The sequence below is a fragment of the Notechis scutatus genome, chromosome 4, assembly GCF_049901735.1.
Source record: "Notechis scutatus isolate UNSWTSFEM ecotype Mainland chromosome 4, rNotScu1.2, whole genome shotgun sequence".
NCBI classification, from domain to species: Eukaryota; Metazoa; Chordata; class Lepidosauria; order Squamata; family Elapidae; genus Notechis; species Notechis scutatus.
This window is the reverse complement of record NC_142012.1, coordinates 82,121,917-82,140,335: the sequence shown is the minus strand read 5'-3', so window position 1 is coordinate 82,140,335 and position 18,419 is coordinate 82,121,917. Positions and strand designations below refer to the sequence as shown.

The window sequence follows — 18,419 nt, the reverse complement described above, 5'->3', positions numbered from 1 at the left end:
CCCCTTCTCTCATTTGTGTCCTTCATCCCCGATCCCAGCAGCATTCACAGAAGGCGAAGAAAGCTGCCAATTTTTTTTATTTTTTTTTCTTTGCGGCCCGGTACAGAGTGCTCCACGGACCGGTACCGGTCCGCGGCCCGGTGGTTGAGGACCCCTGATCTAGTCCAACCCCTCCCCAAGCAGGAAACCATACACCATTTCTGACAGATGACAGTCCAATCTCTTCTTGAAATCCTCCAGGGATGAAGCTCCCACAACTTCTGAAGGCAACTTCTTTTCCATTGATTGATGTTCTCACTGTCAGAAAATTCCTTCTTATTTCTAGGCTGAATCAGTTTCCATCCATTATTCTGTCTGGCCTTCAGGTTTCTAGGAGAATAGCTTGACCCCTCCCTCCTCTCTGTGGCCCCCCTTAAATATTGGAAGACTGCTCTCCTGTCTTCCTTGGTCATTCTCTAGCCATGCCATTATGTTGTAGCCTCTAGTCCTCTCATCATCCTGGTTGCTCTTTTCTGCTCTCTTTTTAGAGTCTCAACATCTTTTTCATAGTGTGGTGACCAAAACTGGATGCAGTACTCTAAGTGTGGTCTTACTAAGGCTTTATAGAGTGGGATTAGTACATCATTTGATCTTGATTGCATCCCTCTATTAATGCAATTTAGGATTGTGTTGGCTTTTTTGGCTGCCACCGCACACTGCAGGCTCATATTTAACTAGCTGTCCATTAAGACTGCTCAGGTAATGGTAATGGACTGCTTAGCTCTGGAAGAGCAGCTGCAGACCAAATTCTTGGAAATTCCCCAAAAGCTTTCCCAAGAGGAAAGGACATTTGTTATCTGTCTTTTCAGCATGAATGATGGCACTCCACCCTACAATCAGGTCGCCGTGCTCTTTCAAAACTATTATGGCAGGTTTCCAAGTCAGGCATTTTGACTGATAGCGTTAAGACTCTTTCCCTTTGGGCCCCGCCCTCCAGTGTGCCTTTTTTAGGAAGCAAGGACTTGAATGGTCTCCTTCCCGGATAGAGAGAAGGAAGGAAAGAAATATGGCCCTTGGAAAAGGTCATTGAACAGCTTGGCTATAAATCACTGAACCCCTGACAAGTCTAAATGGAATGGAATAATCAGCTCCATTCCAGGCTGGCTTCTGGTGTGGCTGCAGTTTTTTGCACAACCTGAAGTTGTAAAAGTTGGCATGACCAGGAGGCAGCAGCAAAGAGGTCAGCCCAAAGAAATCTTTGGGGTTTCTCCCCGCTGCGCTACAGCAGTCCTAACTAAGGTGGATATAGTAGAATCATAATAGAGCTGGAAGGGACCTTGGAGGTCTTCTAGTCCAGCCCCCTGCTCAAGCAGGAGATCCTAGACCATTTCAAACAAATGGCAATCCTGTCTCTTCTTAAAAACCTCCAGTGATGGAGTGCCCATGATTTCTGAAGGCAAGTCATTCCACTGGTTAATTGTCCTCACTCTTAGGAAGTTCCTCTTTAATTAATAATAATTTTGTAATAATTCTATTACAGGTTGCTTCTCTCCTTGATTAGTTTCCACCCATTGCTTCTTGTCCCGCCTTCAGTTGCTTTGGAGAATAGCTTGACTCCCTCTTCTTTGGGTCAGCCCCTCAAATACTGAAATACCACTATCACGTCGCCCCTAATTCTTCTTTTCTCTAGACTAGCCAAAACCATATCCTGCATCCGTTCTTCATATGTTTTAGTCTCCAAGCCTTTAATCACTTTAGTTGCTCTTCTCTGAACTTTTTCTAAAGTCCCAACCTCTTTTTTGTAATTCAGTCACCAAAACTGGATGCAGGATTCTGGTTGTGGTCTTAGTAAGGCTTTATAAAGAGTTACTTGCACTTCACGTGATCTTGATTCTATGCCTCTGTTTAGACAACCCAGGATTGTATTGGCTTTGTGGATTTTTTTTTAAATGCAAAACTACATTCTGAGGCTTGCAATGATGTTCTGTACATCTTTTTCTACAGGTAGTTCTCAACTTACAGCAATTTGTTCAACAACTGTTCGAGGTCACAAGGGCACTGAAAAAAAAGCGACTTACGTCCATTTTCCAAATTTGACGACAGTTGCAGCATCCCATGGTCATGTCATAAATATTCAGATTCTTGACAACTGGTTCATATTTATGATGGTGCCATGCCCCTGTTGGAATCTGATTCCGAGGGGGAGGTCGAGCAGCTGACAGGGAGTGGAAGTGTGGCTCTGTTGGCTGTGGAAGAAACTGGAGAAGGGCACAGTTCTTCTCCAATGCCCACAGCTGGGCATTCAGAGGAAGACCCAGGCCCACCCCCTCTTCATTCTAGGGCATGCAGGGAGGAACAGAGAAGGGAGCAACGTGGCTTACAGGGGAAAAAAGGGCCCTGATTCCCTTCATTAGCTGCAGCTGGGAAAACAGGATATAAAGGGTATTTGCGCACAGCACCTTGCTGGAAGCAAAGTGTGAATTATCTTTGTTTGTCAAGTCTTATCTGGGTTCTGGCATCCTCCCAACTGTGTGCTCCCAACTGTGTGTGTTTCGTTACCTTTTGAAGTCTGCAATTCCTTACCCTGCCCTGTCTCATTAATTGCTGCTGCGTGGTTTGTGTTGGGTTTTATTTATAATTTATATGTACTTTGGGTTTGGACTGAATTTCTTCCCTTTAAAGACTGTTCTTGGGAGAGTTTTTTCTCTAGCCGAGGATAACTGGACATTGGGGGCCAAGTTGGAGGAATTAAAGGGACTTTACTTACTTCTGTGACTTTGTTGCTTTTGTGCCACGTCCCTTTGGGTCATCACAGATGGTTGCAATGTGTCTGGGATCATGAAATCAAGTTTTCTACACTTCTGACAAGCCAGGTCAAAAGGGAAGCCAGATTCACTTAACAGCTGTGGCAGGAAAGGTTATAACTCACTTAAAAATGTTCAGTAACAGAAAGTTTGGGCTCTGTTGTAAGGTAAGGATATTTGTATAATATTGTAATGTATAATATTTGAAGGGCTGCCACAGAGAGGAAGGGGTCAAGGTATTTTCCAAGGCACCTGAAGGCCAGACAAGGAATAATGGATGGAAACTGATCAAAGGGAGATTCAACCTGGAAATAAGGAGGAATTTTCTGACAGTGAGAACAATCCACCCATGGAACAGAAGTTGCCTTCAGAAGTTGTGGGAGCTTCATCACTGGAGGCGTTCAAGAAGAGATTGGGCTGCCATCTGGAATGTCAGAAATGGTGTAGGGTCTCCTGCTTGGGCAGGAAGGGTTGTGCAGAGGGGTTGGACTAGATGACTACAAGGTCTCTTCCAACTCTATTATTCTGTAGTACAATTAAACATCTAAGAAAGTTGCATTTAAAGAATCACGGAATAATCGGGTTGGAAGGGACCTTGGGGGTTTTCTATTTCAAACCTTTGCCTGAGGCAGGAGACTTTATACCATTCCTGTGAAATGGATGTCTCTCATCCATTTGGAATATTTTATGTGTTCCAATATTTGGAATATCTCCAATTGCATAATTAGGAGAGTTGTACCTGGATTGCAGAATTCTGGCTGGGCGTTAAGATGGGAGCTAAGAGTTACCCAAAATTAACTCTCTGCTGCCCTCAAGCGATCCTCTGAATTATTTCAACGGGATCACTTCTTCAAGCATGCACAATGCACGGCCTCTTCCTCATTCAAAACACCTAGGAAGTAGTTTGTAGCTTTAAAACAACACCAACAGACCAACAAAAAAGTCCCTCTTCTTTGTGCAAATTGGCTAATCGGAACACCTATAAAAACCCCATTAGCACCATATGCCTAAGCTTCAATGGGGGCAAAGAGAGCTAATGTATAATTAAAGCAACATTAAACGGTGAGCAGAGACTCTCCATAAAGTTTAACGGCTAAGGAAAGAAAGCCTCTCCAAATAATTGGTGTTATTTAAGACATTTATTTGTTTTTTGTTAAAGGATCTGTTTGGTCAGGCTGGGAAGTGTTCGGTACACATCTGAGTCATGCAGATAGCTATTTCTGAAAAATAATACATTGTGAAGTTAATCAGGTGCTGGTTCTCCTTTGCTCCCTGCATTGTGTTGGCGTTGAGTGAAAAGAACAGCCTGTTGACAATCCAAAATCCTTTTATACAGTCCCGTAACAACTATGAATGGGACGCGGTGGCTCAGTGGCTAAGACGCTGAGCTTGTCGATCAGAAAGGTCGGCAGTTCGGCAGTTCAAATCCCTAGTGCCGCACAATGGATTGAGCTCCCGCTCCTTGTCCCAGCTTCTGCCAACCTAGCAGTTCAAAAGCACGTAAAAATGCAAGTAGAAAAATAGGAACCCCTTTGGTGGGGAAGGGAATAGTGTTTAGTGCACCTTTGGTGTTAGTCATGCCAACCACATAACCACGGAGATGTCTTTGGACAGCACTGGCTCGTCAGCTTTGGAACGGTGATGAGCACCGGTGCCCCTAGGGCCAGAAACAACTAGCACATACGTGCGAGGGGAACCTTTCCCTTTTAACAACTGTGAACAGCATATGTGTGGCTGTAAATTGTTAGAAGTCTGCAGTAGCACAAGGCGCAAACTTAAAATATTCTCGGCCTGGTCTTGTCTGTCCAGGGTTTGCTATTCACTCATTTAAATAAGGAAGCTCGATTTGATTTGTCGCGTTTTTCACTTGGAAAGATCTAGAACTCCGGCAAGTTCTGTTTGTATGGAAGCGATTGAAAGATACGTGCTATGTAGATGTAGAATACAAAGAAGCTTTATTGCTATTGTTATTGTTAATCCACTTTTGAAAACATGGCAATGCAATTATATATCAAACTTAAAGTTATAAAACAACATTGCACAGCCTAAAAGCAATTAGTAGTATGAAGGAGGCATCAGGCAATTGCAATGAGCAATAGCTATTAGAAATTTGGCAATCTTTTTGGAAACATCTGAAGTTGATTTTAACAGATTAACAGAGTTGGAAGGGACCTCGGAGGTCATCTAGTCCAAGTAGGAAACCCTACACCATTTCAGATAGATGGCAGTCCATTGTCTTCTTGAAAGCCTCCAGTGATGAAGCTCCCACAACCTCCGAAGGTAACTTCTGTTCCATTGGCTGATTGTTCTCACTGTCACAAAATTTCTCCTTATTTCTAGGCTAAATCTCTCCTTGATCAGTTTCCATCCATTATTCTTGGAGGAGGAAAAGAATGGCCTCCTGGTCAGAACAAATAAGTTTCTAACAATTGGTGTTATACATTCTGCCTTCCACTTAATATATTTTCAGTATCCTAACCATCCATGAATCCTAAGTACATGAGGTTGACTGTTGCATTGGAGCAAGGGTCTTCAAACTTGACAGCTTTAAGACTTATGGGCTTCAACTCCCAGAATTCCTGAGCTAACATGACTGGAGGAGGAATTCTGAGAGTTGAAGTCCACCAGTCTTAAAGCTGTCAAGTTTGAAGACCTTTTCATTGGAGCATATCTCAATTCCACTGACAATGAGGATTGTAGGAAGACCTGAAAAAACAAGTTAAGGATAGAACATCATGGAGGAAATCTATCTTGGTGGCCACTAGGAGGTGAAAAGGACTTGATGTCACATCATCATTAATCACTCAATCCGAGCATAGGCAGGATGGCTTTCATAACGAATGCTGGTTTATCAACTCATCAATTCAGGCTGAAGGGAAGAGCTCTGTACATGAAATGTGTAAAATATTATTAAAATCTCTAACCTGATCTTTCTTCTCCATATCATCTAATTATAAAGAAGTAGAATGGACGGATGAGATCTCAAAGTGCACAAGAAGCCTTGACCAGACCCCATGGTGGGCATAGCAGACACAAATCAACCAGTGGTGGGATTCAATTTTTTTTACTACTGGTTCTCTGGGCGTGGCTTGGCTTGGTAGGCGTGGCTTGGTGGGCATGGCAGGGGAAGGATACTGCAAAATCCCCCTTCCCTCCCCACCCCACTAACCTGCTTTCCTGCTCCGTTCTCCTGGGCAGGGCAACCGAAGAAGACCCAGCCAATCAGCTGGGGCTCAATGGGAGGCAGAGAATAGATGGGGTTGGCGGGGCCAGTCAGAGCCAGCATTTGCTGGTTCTCTGAATGACTCAAAATTTCCGCTACCAGTTCTCCAGAACTGGTCCGAACTGGCTGAATCCCACCTCTGAAATCGACCCTTTTGTGTCACTGAAGAATTGGAAGGGTGAAGCATTGGTTTAATGTTGGATGTCCATCACATAATTCCCCAATGTTTATGGCTTTGTGGACAGGCGGGAAAGGGAGAGGGGATGCTTCCATGTGGGCGGCTGGCAAGCGCGCGCATAAGTGTGCAACTCCATTTGTGTGTGCAGCGTGCATGCACACCTTCCACTCATTTAAATCCACGCACACATGCATGCTTGCTGGCTGTTTCCGTGGCCCAGTTGCAAGCCCCTCATAGCCCACTAGTGGCCTGTGGCCCCTGGGTTGAGACCCTCTGGTCTAGCAGACTTCATAGGAAGTCCTATCACACAACACATGGAGAAGTGCAGGTATACTTCTGAAGGTGGCCACAAGGGGGGAGGCAAACTCTTTCCCCAAACAAGCCAGTCCCACTGTCTCAATATTTTACTGGTCTTGCCAGTGTGTGGAAGTTCAGAACACAGTTTTTTGGTCTTTGTGTTTGTGCATATGAGTGTGATGGGTGAATCCGACTGTTGTATAAGCTATGGAACGCTACTGGTGCGGAAGCGTTCTCTGCTTGCAAAGGAAGTCCTTTCATAGGGTCTCTGGTTATTAGCTTCCTCACTGGAAGCTTCCAAGAAGAAACTGGACTGCCATCTGTCAGAAAGGGTGTAGGGTCTCCTGCTTGGGCAGGAGGGAGGTTGGAGTAGATGACCTACAAGGTCCCTTCCAACTCTGTTAATCTCTTATTATTAGTCTACCATACTAGGGATCCTACACAAGTCAAAAATTCCTATGTTGGAACTTTGAAGCTTTGATTTTCTGAAAGAGAAAGAAGTCTAGTCCTCTTAAATGCTTTGAGAAGAACAGACTTGCAATCTCCCCCCTCCAAAATTATTAATACATGTGAATAATATGACTAGACCTACCAGATAGAAGCAACAGGTAGAAACTAATCAAGGAGAGAAGCAACCTAGAACTAAGGAGAAATTTCCTGTCATTGAGAATGATTAATCAGTGGGACCAGCTTGTCTCCAGAAGTTGTGGACGCCCCATCACTGGAGGGTTTTAAGAAGAGACTGGACAGCAATTTGTCTGGAATGGTATAGGATCTCCTGCTTGAGGAGTGGGTGGGACTAGAACAGGGATTCCCAGCCTGCAGGCTGTGGCCCACTACCATGCCATGGCCTATTTGCAACCAGGCTGCGTGAGTGCTGGCCAGCTTGCACCCCATCCACATGAGCAGTGCACACCAGCACTCGCAGCCCCACTCACACCCACAGTAGGCACAGCGTATTAACCATGAAGCGGACTAAGCATGTGCTTAAGGCGCTAGGCCCGAAGGGGGCACCACAAAGTTGAGAGTGTGGCTTCGTTTGTACAGTAAGTAAAAAGGAGGGGGCAGGCACCAAGATTTGTCAGTGCTTAGGGCACCAGTGAGCCTTAATCCGCCACTGGCAGTGGGTCGGCGTGCATGCCACTCACACAAATGAACTTGTGTATGTGCATGGCCCTGCTGCTCCTGCAGAACCATTGCCTCTCCCCTCCCCCCACTGGGCCGCCAATCCGGAAAATTTGGGGAATGCAAAACCTCCAAGGTCCCCGTCCATCTCTCTATTATTCTATGTTCTACTTCTCAGAATTTTGGAGGCCTTTTCAAAAGCTCGATCTGAACGAAACATCTGAGAAGTTACCAGATTTAAGGAGAGGACTGTTCATTCCACAATTTGCTCTTTCTCTCGTTCTGCTCAACAGCTTTTCCCGAGAGTCCAGAAACTTGGAAGGACGCTTCTCAAAAATATAATAACAATGAAATACTGTGAGACAAAACACGTGTGGAGAAAAACGGAGACAGTAGCTCTCTTGCGTCTTTTTGTTTTTGTTTTGTTATCACAATTGCATTTTCAGCCTGGAAAGCAAAACCAATGTACTCATGCAGTTATTTTGCCCTCTCCTAGAACATGGATAGCAAGCCGCAAAGATGTCAAAAATGTGTCATGGCATCATGGCATTAAGAGCACCAATGATGGCCTGACAATGGCATGGCATCCCTTGAGCCCCTTGCCTTCTTTTCCCATGGACACCCCCTGAGAATGCAAACAGTGACGTTCTAGATAGATCAAAGTTCACAAATGATGAGGGTTTGGTGGTCACAGCTAATGTCATTCCACAGGGTATCTGGAATGAGTACCACACAGTCTTCATTGTTCAAGTTGTTAGGCTCAGAGCTTTTCCAGTTAGTGTACCTCACCGCTTGTCCGTTCAAATACACAAACTTGCCTTCCGTCTGGAGGTCAGTCACACCCAGGTGTATCTGCTTGCCGTTCCGCTTGGCCATGGCCGCCAAGGCCGTGTTCTCAGCCACATTCATGGCCACTGCCAGAGCTCCACCAGCATTGCTGCAGAGAGCTTTCCCATTGGCAAAATTGTGATTCTGACCAGTTGAAACGAAGGTTTTCCCTCCAATCGTGGTCACCCCCTGCATTGCGAAGACTAGGCAGAAAATAAATCACCCATGAAAACAGCTTCCAGCCAACAAATCAACGTAACTCAAGGCAAACATTGAAGGTGCACAGTGACAGGTCTCCTTCTAGCTTAGCTTAGGGATTTAGCTGGCAACCATGTCAAAATGATTCGTGATGGCTTCTTCACTGTGGTTTATTCCCCAGCAAAGCCTATTCTCCATGCAAGACTAACCAGGTCCATCAGCTAACCAGGTTTTCCACTACCTTCTACACTGTGGTTTATTCCCACAGTGAAGCCTATTCTCCATGCAAGTCTAACCAGGGCCACCAGCTCACCTTTTCCAATCAAGTAACACAATCTAGCCCAATGCAAAACTGAGTTTTGTCCAGAAATCATTAGGGCTTAGCTGTGGATGGATATTCCCTATAGCGTTCTTAATCCTTGTAGCTTTTCTGCCTTCCTTATAGAGACATTGTTAATTTGATTTATTTTCCCCTCCGGGAAATGTGTATATGTGTATTCTGCAAAGCACTTTGCCCATTGATTATATTCCCTGCAGCCATTCTTATTTATTGCCCACCTGATTTAAATCTCTTGAATACTCTTCAAGGAGTTTTTGGAAATTTGGAAAATTTGGAAAGCATGGGGTGAACAGAGGGGGGAAATGTGTATGTGGTTTGAAAAGTTGAACAAGATCAATATCTAATAAATGTTTAAAAATGTTTTCTTGTTGTTTTTTGTTGGTTTTTTTTTTGAGATCAGCTAATAAAAATAAATATTGCCATCTCACTGGGCAGAAAACACTTACATGAATTTATATATAACTATTTCTACATGGAGGGAAGTAAGCAGTGGGGTACCCCAAGGTTCTGTCTTAGACCCAGTACTCTTCAACATCTTCATAAATGATTTAGATGAGGGAATAGAAGGGGAACTTATCAAATGAGCAGACACCACCAAGCTGGTGAAAAAACCCAAACACAGATAACAGATAATCAGAGTTGGAAGGGACCTTGTAGGTCATCTAGTCCAAGCCCTCTCCCAAGCGGGAGACTCTACCCATTTCTGACAGTCTCCTTGAAAGTCTCAAGTGATGGCACTCCCACAACTTCTGAAGGCAACTTCTGTTCCAACTTCTGTTAATGGTCCTCACCGTCAGGAAATTCCTCCTTATTTCCAGGTTGAATCTCTCCATGTTCAGTTTCCATCCATTATTCCTTGTCTGGCCTTCGGGTGCTTTGAAAAATACCCTGACCCCTTCCTCTCTCTGGCAGCCCCTCAAATATTGGAAGACCGCTATCATGTCTTCCTTGGTCCTTCTCTTCACTACACTCCAGCAGGTAGGCTCAAGATCCAAATGGATTTTGATAGAGTTGAAGGCTTTATAAAGCCTTTGCAAAACCAGTGCTGGTATTCGACCGGTTCTGCCCAGTTCTGGAGAGCTGGTAGGAGCAATGAGCAGTGGAGACTGAACCTGTTCTCTCTGCTGGCTCTGCTGTTGGGCCCACCTGCCTACCTGGGCTCCCTTACTCACTTTTATCTGCAGAATTTGAAGCACAGCTGCTTTGCGCGGCACAGAATAGTGCTGCATGGCAGCTGCTGAAGCAACCGGGATCGTGCAGGCTTGCAGGAGCGAGTTAGAACACCTCTGCACCTGCACAAATGCCTCTGAGCCTGCACAAAGTGCATATTTTGCATGCACGTGCCCGCAAAGTGAGCGCATGTGTGCAAAGTGCGCCCACCAAGCCACACCCACCGAACTGGCGGCAATGTTATTTGAATCCCACCACTGTGCAAAACCATACTTGGAATAGTATATCCAATTTTGATCTCCATATTATAAAAAAAGATGTAGAGAGCAACAATGATGATTAGGGGTCTGGAGGCTAAGCATACAAAGAACAGTTGCTGGAATTGGGTCTGTCTAGCCTAATGAAAAGAAGGACCAGGGGAGACAGGATAGCAGCGTCCCGCTATTTGAGGGGCTGCCCCAAAGAAGAGGGAGTCAAGCTATTCTCCAAAGCCTTGAAAGCAGGACAAGAAACAATGGATGGAAACTAATTAAGGAGAGAAGCAACCTGGAATTAAGGAGACATTTCCTGACATCCTGAGATCAATTCGTTTGTGGAACGGTTTCCCTCCAGGAGTTGTTGGGTGCTCATCACTGGGGTTTTTTAAAGAAGACTGGACAGCCACTTGTCTGGAATGGTATAGGGTCTCCTGCTTGATTAGGGGGTTGAAGACCTCCAAGGTCCTTTCTGACTCTGTTATTTTCTTATTGACACTGGGCCCTACCTGACAAAATAAAATTCAGTGTGGCCTTACCAAGCCATTATAAAGTGGTACTAACACTTCATGTGATCTTGATTCTACCCCTCTGTTAATGCAACATAGGATTGCATTTGCTTTTTTGGCTCCTGCAAGACACTGATGGCTCATGTTTAGGTGATTGTCCAAGATCCCTTTTGCAGTTACCACCATTGAGCTAAGTATCTGTGCATTTGATTTTCTTGCCTAAATGTAGAACCTTACTTTCCTCATCACTGAATGGAAGGGAATGAGTTGGCCACACTGCTCATTGTTACTTTCTTTTCCTTCCTCCAGATATTGCACACAAATGCAAACCAACAGCTAACCCCCAAACCCATATTCTTTCTTACTTTTTTGACTTTTGCGGACTTCAGCTTGTAATGTCTGGACTTCAGCTTGTAATGTCTGGACTTCAGCTTGTACTGTCTGGACTTTAGCTTGTAATGTCTGGACCACCCTTTCCAAAGCAGCCACCTGCCTTTGGACTGTATCAACAGCTACAGAGAAAAACAAGAAATCTAATCAAACTCCAAAACTTCCATTTATTTTCATCTGGCTGGAGAATTCTGGAAGTTGAAGTCCCCAAGTCTTAAAGTTGCCAAGGTTGGACACTCCTGGTCTGTTATATCTAGATCAGAAAAATCTGTATTGTACTGGGAAGTCCAAACTCCAAAAGAAAATAAAGAAATAACCCACCGAGAAACAACTTGTGGCAAATGGAGCCCCTATAATCAATAACTCAATGCCAATCCTTGACAAATGAAGGATGAATTAGTGTACATATTGACAGATAAATGCAATGGTTTTATTTACTTTTCTTAAATGTATAACTAGAAAGGAGGGCTGCTTAAAAACATATTGCCATTTAAATAATTTTAAGATTTGTCAGTGTTTAGGTTAAATAAGAGGATTTAGATGAAAATAAAGAATAAATGCGAGTTTGGGCCAGCTATAAATTGAGAAATTGTTACCAGTTTGGCTGAGGTAACCTGACTCACTCTTAAATCAGGAATTCAAGATCTTTGTTGAATTAGAACAATCAAGAAGTTTGCATTTGTTCTTCCAAGATTGGAGATGAGGAATTCCTCCGCGCCAGAAGTGACACGAGGCTCGCAAAGCGAGGCACAATGTTGCCAATTGCTATTGATGGACATTGCAAAATAAGCCATATTTGAGCTCTTCTTGGAAATATCAGAAACTCCCCTTCCTTCTCATGCAGGCAAAGCTCACCATCAAAGAAAAATTTCCTACCTGACATTTCTCCTTTTTGTCCTTTTTGTCCTGGGGCTCCGGTGTTTCCCTTCGGTCCAGCAGGACCAGCCTTACCGGGTACTCCTGGTTGACCCTTCACTTGGAGGCCTGGGGTTTGAGACAAAGCAACATCTCTTGGACTCCATTCCCCCAAAAGAGCCATCCCCTTCCCCAAACCCCACCCGGCATCTATCCATCAGACATCGCCAACTCAAAAGATGCCTGCTGATGACATGATGTTCTGCTAGGCTGAAGGATCAGTTGCATGCAAACCAAAGCCATTCTCAGATAGCTAAAGTAAACAACTTTATTCTACAATTTTCCTCAGACTCTTGCCTTCCCATGGGAATGACCAGATGGACCAACTTCATGGATCTTGGGGGAGGTCAAGTTTTATGCTGCTTGCTGCTTTGGAAGTCTCTAAGCTAGATCCCCACTTAACCTCTCCTTCCAGCTGGCAGTTTTCTAACCTGACAAAAAGTGAAGAAGAATCTATAACTTTTGTGTTAAAGGTCCTCCTCCTTTTTGTTCAAATACAGAAATAAGATTAAATATATAGCGATATGTAATGAACACACTTTGTATGTGTGAATGAGAAAGAGAGAAAGAGAGAGAGATTTCAGAAATTATACCCGTGTCTCCTTTCTCTCCTTTGGCCCCATCCCTTCCATCTCTCCCTGGTAAACCAGCAATTCCTGGGTTGCCACAAGCCAATACTGGGCAGGAATTTGGATCTGAACTCCTTGTCTCTGGAGCAGCAGCCAAAACCAGCGATGCTCCTAAGAAGAGCAGCAGCAACGTGTGGAAAGGTTGGTGGAAAAACATGGTTGGTACCTTGGATCAAGAACAAAATTAAGGAGAGATTATTTAGTGCTACGTGGTTTTATTCATCATTTAGAGTTAATAGACCAAAATAGATTGTGCGAGGTATCTGGATGATGTTCAAAGCTACATCCTCATCAACAACATTCACCAAGTAGAGGTGACAATGTGCTAAATAAATAAACGAACAAACAAACCAAGTAGTGACATTGTTGAGTTATTTAATTGGTCATTCAGCCTGAGTTCTCCAGATCTTAGGGAATCCTATGATTCAAGCTTCTCAGGAGAAGGAGATAGAAGCAGAAATGGCAAAAAGGTTTGCTGTAAAGATTTACAAAGCAGAGTTTGAGCTGAACATGAAATCAGCGTTGCTTACCGGAGCGTTCCTTGATCAGCTGAAGCAGTTCCTTCACCCTGGAAAGAGATGAAGATCGATCCAGAAGGAGTAAATTCACTTCTCTTCTCAACAGCAAGAAAAGCAACAGGAAAAGCAAAATGCATGTGGAAGTGTTTTTATTTATCTCTGCTCTTGCACAAGATATTGGATTGCAAAAGTAACCTTTGCATAGTTCCACTTACTGACATGTGCGCAGTACCTTAGTATAAACATTCACCCAGTTTATCTATTACAAAACCACTGTCAGTTTCCAGATCAGATCAATTTGCACAGGAGAAGTGCCACAACATTCAGTAACTCTTTGGAATTGACTGACTGACTGATTGATCAGACTTATAAACCACTTCAATCCAACTCTTTGAGCAATGGGTGGCTTAACGATACCCACGGCTTTTAACCCTCCCCAATTATCCAAAATGGGGAAAAAAACGAACCACAGGTCACATCCAGGGCCAAACTCTTTTCATGGAAGCTCCTGGGATAAGCACGCTGTGAGAAAGCAGAGCAGAAGGTGCATTAAAGCATCAGATATTTTTCTGAGCCTTGCTAGATTACTAGTTTACATGGACAGATTGCTTGTCTAGAATCTTTGTGCTCTTCAGGCTGAACTCAGTTGGCCAACTAATTGCTCTATTGAGCTGCCCTGCTATCAGCCTCTGTCTTCCACAAACACCCTGCAGTGTGGGCAATGGTTGGATCTGGGCAGTGTCAGAGCTGTGGACCATAAACACGAAGCTTTTGGTGTGTCCCTGCACAACAGTTATGGCCCCTTTGCTGAACTTAATAGGGATACTATGGTGGCAGGTCCAGCTGTCTGTGATGACCATGGTGACTCAGCTGAGAGGGGATTGTGGGCCATGAGGAAGAAGTTGTCCTAGGTAAGGCAGGGTCTGAATCAGGTGTTGCAAATCAAAAGCCATGAGTGGTGAGTAAGGTATCACAAAGTTCAGTTGCCAGAGGGGCCAATTTAGGAAAAAAATGTGGAGGTTTTGAAAGGACTCAGGGGTCTGCCTGGTGCTACTGCCAGCAGAGATAAAAAAAGGTGATTTGTTAAGATGTTCAAGAACTCTAGTAAGTAAGACTCTGGTGTTGTATTGTTGTGTGTCCTGGCACTAATGACCTGTCGCAAAAAGATGTACTTCCTGTGGAGAATGTTTTCCAGGGCTTGGGGCAGGAACTTAAATTTCAAAGATTTTACCTGTTTACAAGGAGCAAAAAGGAAAGAGCCAGAGATGAATGTAAGTTGGAAAAATCACTTTATTACACTATATGAAAAGTTACTTTTATGCAGTTGGTGAGAAATATAAACAACTCATGCCCTCTTTCCCTGCAAGGTTTGCTTGTATCCAGCTAATGCAAAAACTTCTGGCAGTTTTGGGGGTTTTTCCTTTGAGGGCACATTGGAGATTTTTCAAAGATGTCTCATTAACACTGCATGAGAGCAGAAGTACAGTACTTTTGACAATCTGCATCTGTCCAAAATAAACTCTAGAGATTGGTATTCTCACAGCCTTGTTTACGTTAGAGAGCTTCCTGCAAAATTATTTCTGTCACAGGGTGGTGCTGTGGAAAGAAAATGAATCTTTTTTTCTTGCAATCTACAACCAAATCACTCTAGAGCTTGTAATAGTTCTTCTTTTCAGGAAGAAGCTCTTGCCTCACCCCACTACCCAAAATCAGGTGCTGTCATCCTGAAATATCTGCAGGTATGTATTATGTATATATCATCCTAAACACCTTTGGGTTTCCTTGCTTAGCATCAATAAAACATTAAACACCAGCTCGTGGCATGAACACTTTCAAAGGGAAAGGTGGACTGAAAAACTTTGTAGCTTCCTCTCAAAGGAACCACTGAGATTTTCTTTTCTGTTTTAGCATACCAAAGAAAAGAAAAAAGGGAAAGAAATGCACAGAACATTAATTAAGGACACAAATGTTGCGGTAGTGTAAGACTTAACTGAGATAAAAATCAGGCACTTTAATAAGCCAAGATGGTGTGGTGAGAGAGAAATGGCTGGTTTCCACTTCTGAAATTTCATTCCCTTTTCATTTTCTGGTGCTTTTTTCCTCGGATTTAGCTTAGAATATTATTTTGTCCTACAGTATTTTCTTGTAGGGCATGATAATGAAAAGCAAATTTAATTTGGGAATGGATTGTAGAAACAAAGGATGAAGAAGATGCTGTTGATTAGTACAGGCTAACTAGACCCATGGATCTTCAGAGATATGACCCAAATATTTTAATTCCAATCAATCAAAATATTAAATGAAACTTTTGGTTAAACTACCAGGGCAAACTTCCTTTACTAAGCTAGCTAGGATTTATGATGAGCCGTGGTGGCACAGTGGTTAGAATGCAGCATTGCAGGCTGACTCTGCCCACTGCCAGGAGTTTGATCCTGACCAGCTCAAGGTTGGCTCAGTCTTCAATCCTTCTGAGGTTGGTAAAATGAGGACCCAGATTGTTGGGAGCAAGAGGCTGACTTTGTAAACCGCTTAGAGAGGGCTGTAAAATCACTATGAAGCGATATTTGAATCTAAGTGCTATTGTTACCTACCTTCCTTCCTTCCTTCCTTCCTTCCTTCCTTCCTTCCTTCCTTCCTTCCTTCCTTCCTTCCTTCCTTCCTTCCTTCCTTCCTTCCTTCCTTCCTTCCTTCCTTCCTGAGTGATTAGAATTCAGTATTGCAAGCTAACTCTATCCACAGCCTGGAGTTCGATCCTGACTGGCTCATGGTTGACTCAGTCTTCCATCCTTCTGAGGTTGGTAAAATGAGGACCCAGATTGTTGGGGGCCGGAGGCTGACTCTGTAAACCACTTAGAGAGGGCTGTAAAGGCACTGTGAAGCAATATATAAGTCTAAGGACTTTTGCTATTATAGTTCACCTCTGACCTCTTGGGCTGCATGGCTCACAACAAAATAACTGTAATACATTTTAAATTCAAATCTGGATCTCTCGATGCAAAATAATATTCCTTGATATCGGAATATTCCTGAATTCTAGCGCCACCAAGGCTCTGAAGAATCCTTTGCATAACGGTCCAAGGATTTTGGGGAAATGTAGCAAGGGTATTGTAGGATCATGTCAAATAAGCTACCTCTCAATGTAAATGAAAATAGAGTCTCAAGCAACAAATGCTGGTAGGAAATGCATTTATTTAGAAATGGAGGAAAACTAGATCTATAAACTGCTACATTTCTATGCCGGTTTTGCTATCTAAGCTAAGCTAGAGAAGACTTGGAAGATGGCAACATCTATTGGACGCTGAGTTTTAAAAGCTAAGCAGCATCAAGTCTGGTCACCATTTCAGTGGAGGACTGAGGAAGGATTCCAAGATGGTTGGTTTAAGTGGAAAAAGGCAACTTCTGTTGGAATAACAAGGCTGAAGTCAATGGAGTCAAACTTGACTCCAGATCTCCTTGCTGAAAACAGGAGAAGCTATTGGATTAGGACTTACTTGCCAAATGCTAGACTGTATGTGTGAACTACAGAATAAGCTTTCTTTTTCAACTCTATGGTGGAATTCTTTTCCTTCCCCTAATCCAATTTCCATTAGATGTCAACTTCACAGATGATTGACCAGCCGAGATCACAAATTCGATTATGCCACTGGCCATTTGGGTGCATTTCCACACATTTTTCGTAGCCAAGGTTATTTGGTTCTCCTGGAGCCCAGTTGAAAAATTGTAGGGGGTGGCCATTGAGATCTTCAAACTTCTTTTTAGCTGTGTTGTAAATGATTCCCAGAATTGCCTGTTCATTACGAAATGCTACTATTCCTTGGAGGGCGCTGTTCTCTGCCACATTTCTCGGCAAGGCAAGTTTGCTATTCATGTGTATGCATTTGGTGGTAGCAGCCTGGAAATCTCCTTTAGAGTCATCTCTTTTGAACATTTTCTCACCCACAATCCTTCCATTGGGAGCCAGGATCGCTAGAAGGAAGGAGAATCGCAAAATGTTGAAGTGCCCTCTTCACGTCTGCTGCAACCTGCCATTGTGCCATTATTATGTCTATGGCAGCTTAGTGGAAAGGAAAGTTTTTCAATCAAATATAAAAACATGGTCAGAAGCTAATCAAACAATGGGCCCATGGTCCAAAATAACTTTGTATCAGCAAGCAAATTGGACATCAAATTCATTTTTAATGGGGAGCCATTCATGGACTACCATGGGTTGTTCTAGATTGAGAGATTATATTTCAAATGAAGAGAACTAAAACCCCTAGGGTTGATCCGATTTATTGCAGCTCATTGCTCTAGTTAGGGATCTATACCTTGTTAACTAGATAGTCTTAGTTTAAAGTTTAACAATGCTTTTCATTTTTTTTCTTTAAAAAGTAAACCAATGCATCTCACAACATGAGATGCAACTAATGATATATGGAAGGAGGTTACTCTGTGATGTTCCCATCAGTGATGAGATTCAAATTATTTTACTACTGGTTCTGTGGGCGTGGCTTGGTGGGTGTGGCATGGCTTGGTGGGCGTGGCAGGGGAAGGATACTGCAAAATCCCCATTCCCTCCCCACCCACCAAACCTGCTTTATAGCTCCGTTCTCCTGTGCAGAGCAACCAAAGAAGACCCAGCTGATCAGCTGGGACTCAATAGGAGGCAGAGAAGAGATGGGGTTGGCAGGGCCATTCAAAGGTGGCATTGGCCGGTTCTCTGAACTACTCAAAATTTCTGCTACCGGTTCTCCAGAACTGGTCAGAACTGGCTGAATACCACCTCTGGTTCCCATCTCCATGCTTTATTTACTTGCCTTTTACATTGCAAGTAAGTAAGCATTAATGGCATCTTACTCTTTTATTCTTTTCTACATACCTTTTATATAAATTGGTTATGGATTTTTTAAAAATGTCCTTAACTACTTTAAACTGTTTTTTTGTCTAAAAAGTAAGATAATGCATTACACAACTTGAGAAGCAACTGGTGATATATTGAAAAGTGTAACCTCCGTAACACTCCCATGATCTCCATGCTTTACTTACTTGCATTTTACATTGCAAGTAACTGAACATTAATTGC

At 43.3% G+C, this 18,419-nt stretch overlaps 2 protein-coding genes across 13 annotated transcripts in view; both read right to left on the bottom strand.

The window, feature by feature from the left end:
* Positions 1–8,007: 8,007 nt before the first annotated feature.
* Positions 8,008–13,485, bottom strand: LOC113419141 (mannose-binding protein-like). Its single transcript, XM_087963922.1, has 6 exons — positions 13,370–13,485; positions 12,804–13,005; positions 12,172–12,279; positions 11,374–11,417; positions 11,271–11,310; positions 8,008–8,637 (listed from the first exon to the last, which is right to left on the bottom strand). Exons 2-6 carry the CDS (start codon positions 12,994–12,996, stop codon positions 8,264–8,266), a joined length of 759 nt encoding a protein of 252 aa, XP_087820048.1. The 5' UTR covers positions 12,997–13,005; positions 13,370–13,485; the 3' UTR covers positions 8,008–8,263.
* Positions 13,486–16,526: 3,041 nt separating this feature from the next.
* LOC113419142 (pulmonary surfactant-associated protein D-like) overlaps positions 16,527–18,419 on the bottom strand; it is a 173,491-nt gene continuing 171,598 nt past the window's right edge. For all 12 annotated transcript variants that reach the window (XM_087963930.1, XM_026678394.2, XM_026678397.2 and 9 more), the window contains one exon: positions 16,527–17,323. In XM_087963930.1, coding sequence (XP_087820056.1) covers positions 16,944–17,323 — 380 coding nt within the window. In that variant the 3' untranslated portion in view covers positions 16,527–16,943. The remainder of the gene's footprint in view (positions 17,324–18,419) is intronic.

Coding starts and splice junctions, on each gene's coding strand:
- LOC113419141 (XM_087963922.1), bottom strand. CDS start 12,996: ATGTTTTTCCACCAACCTTTCCACACGTTGCTGCTGCTCTTCTTAGGA. Junction 12,280..12,803: donor AGGAGAGAAAGGAGACACGG/GTATAATTTCTG, acceptor CTCAAACCCCAG/GCCTCCAAGTGAAGGGTCAA. Junction 8,638..11,270: donor AGTCCGCAAAAGTCAAAAAA/GTAAGAAAGAAT, acceptor TTTTCTGCCTAG/TCTTCGCAATGCAGGGGGTG.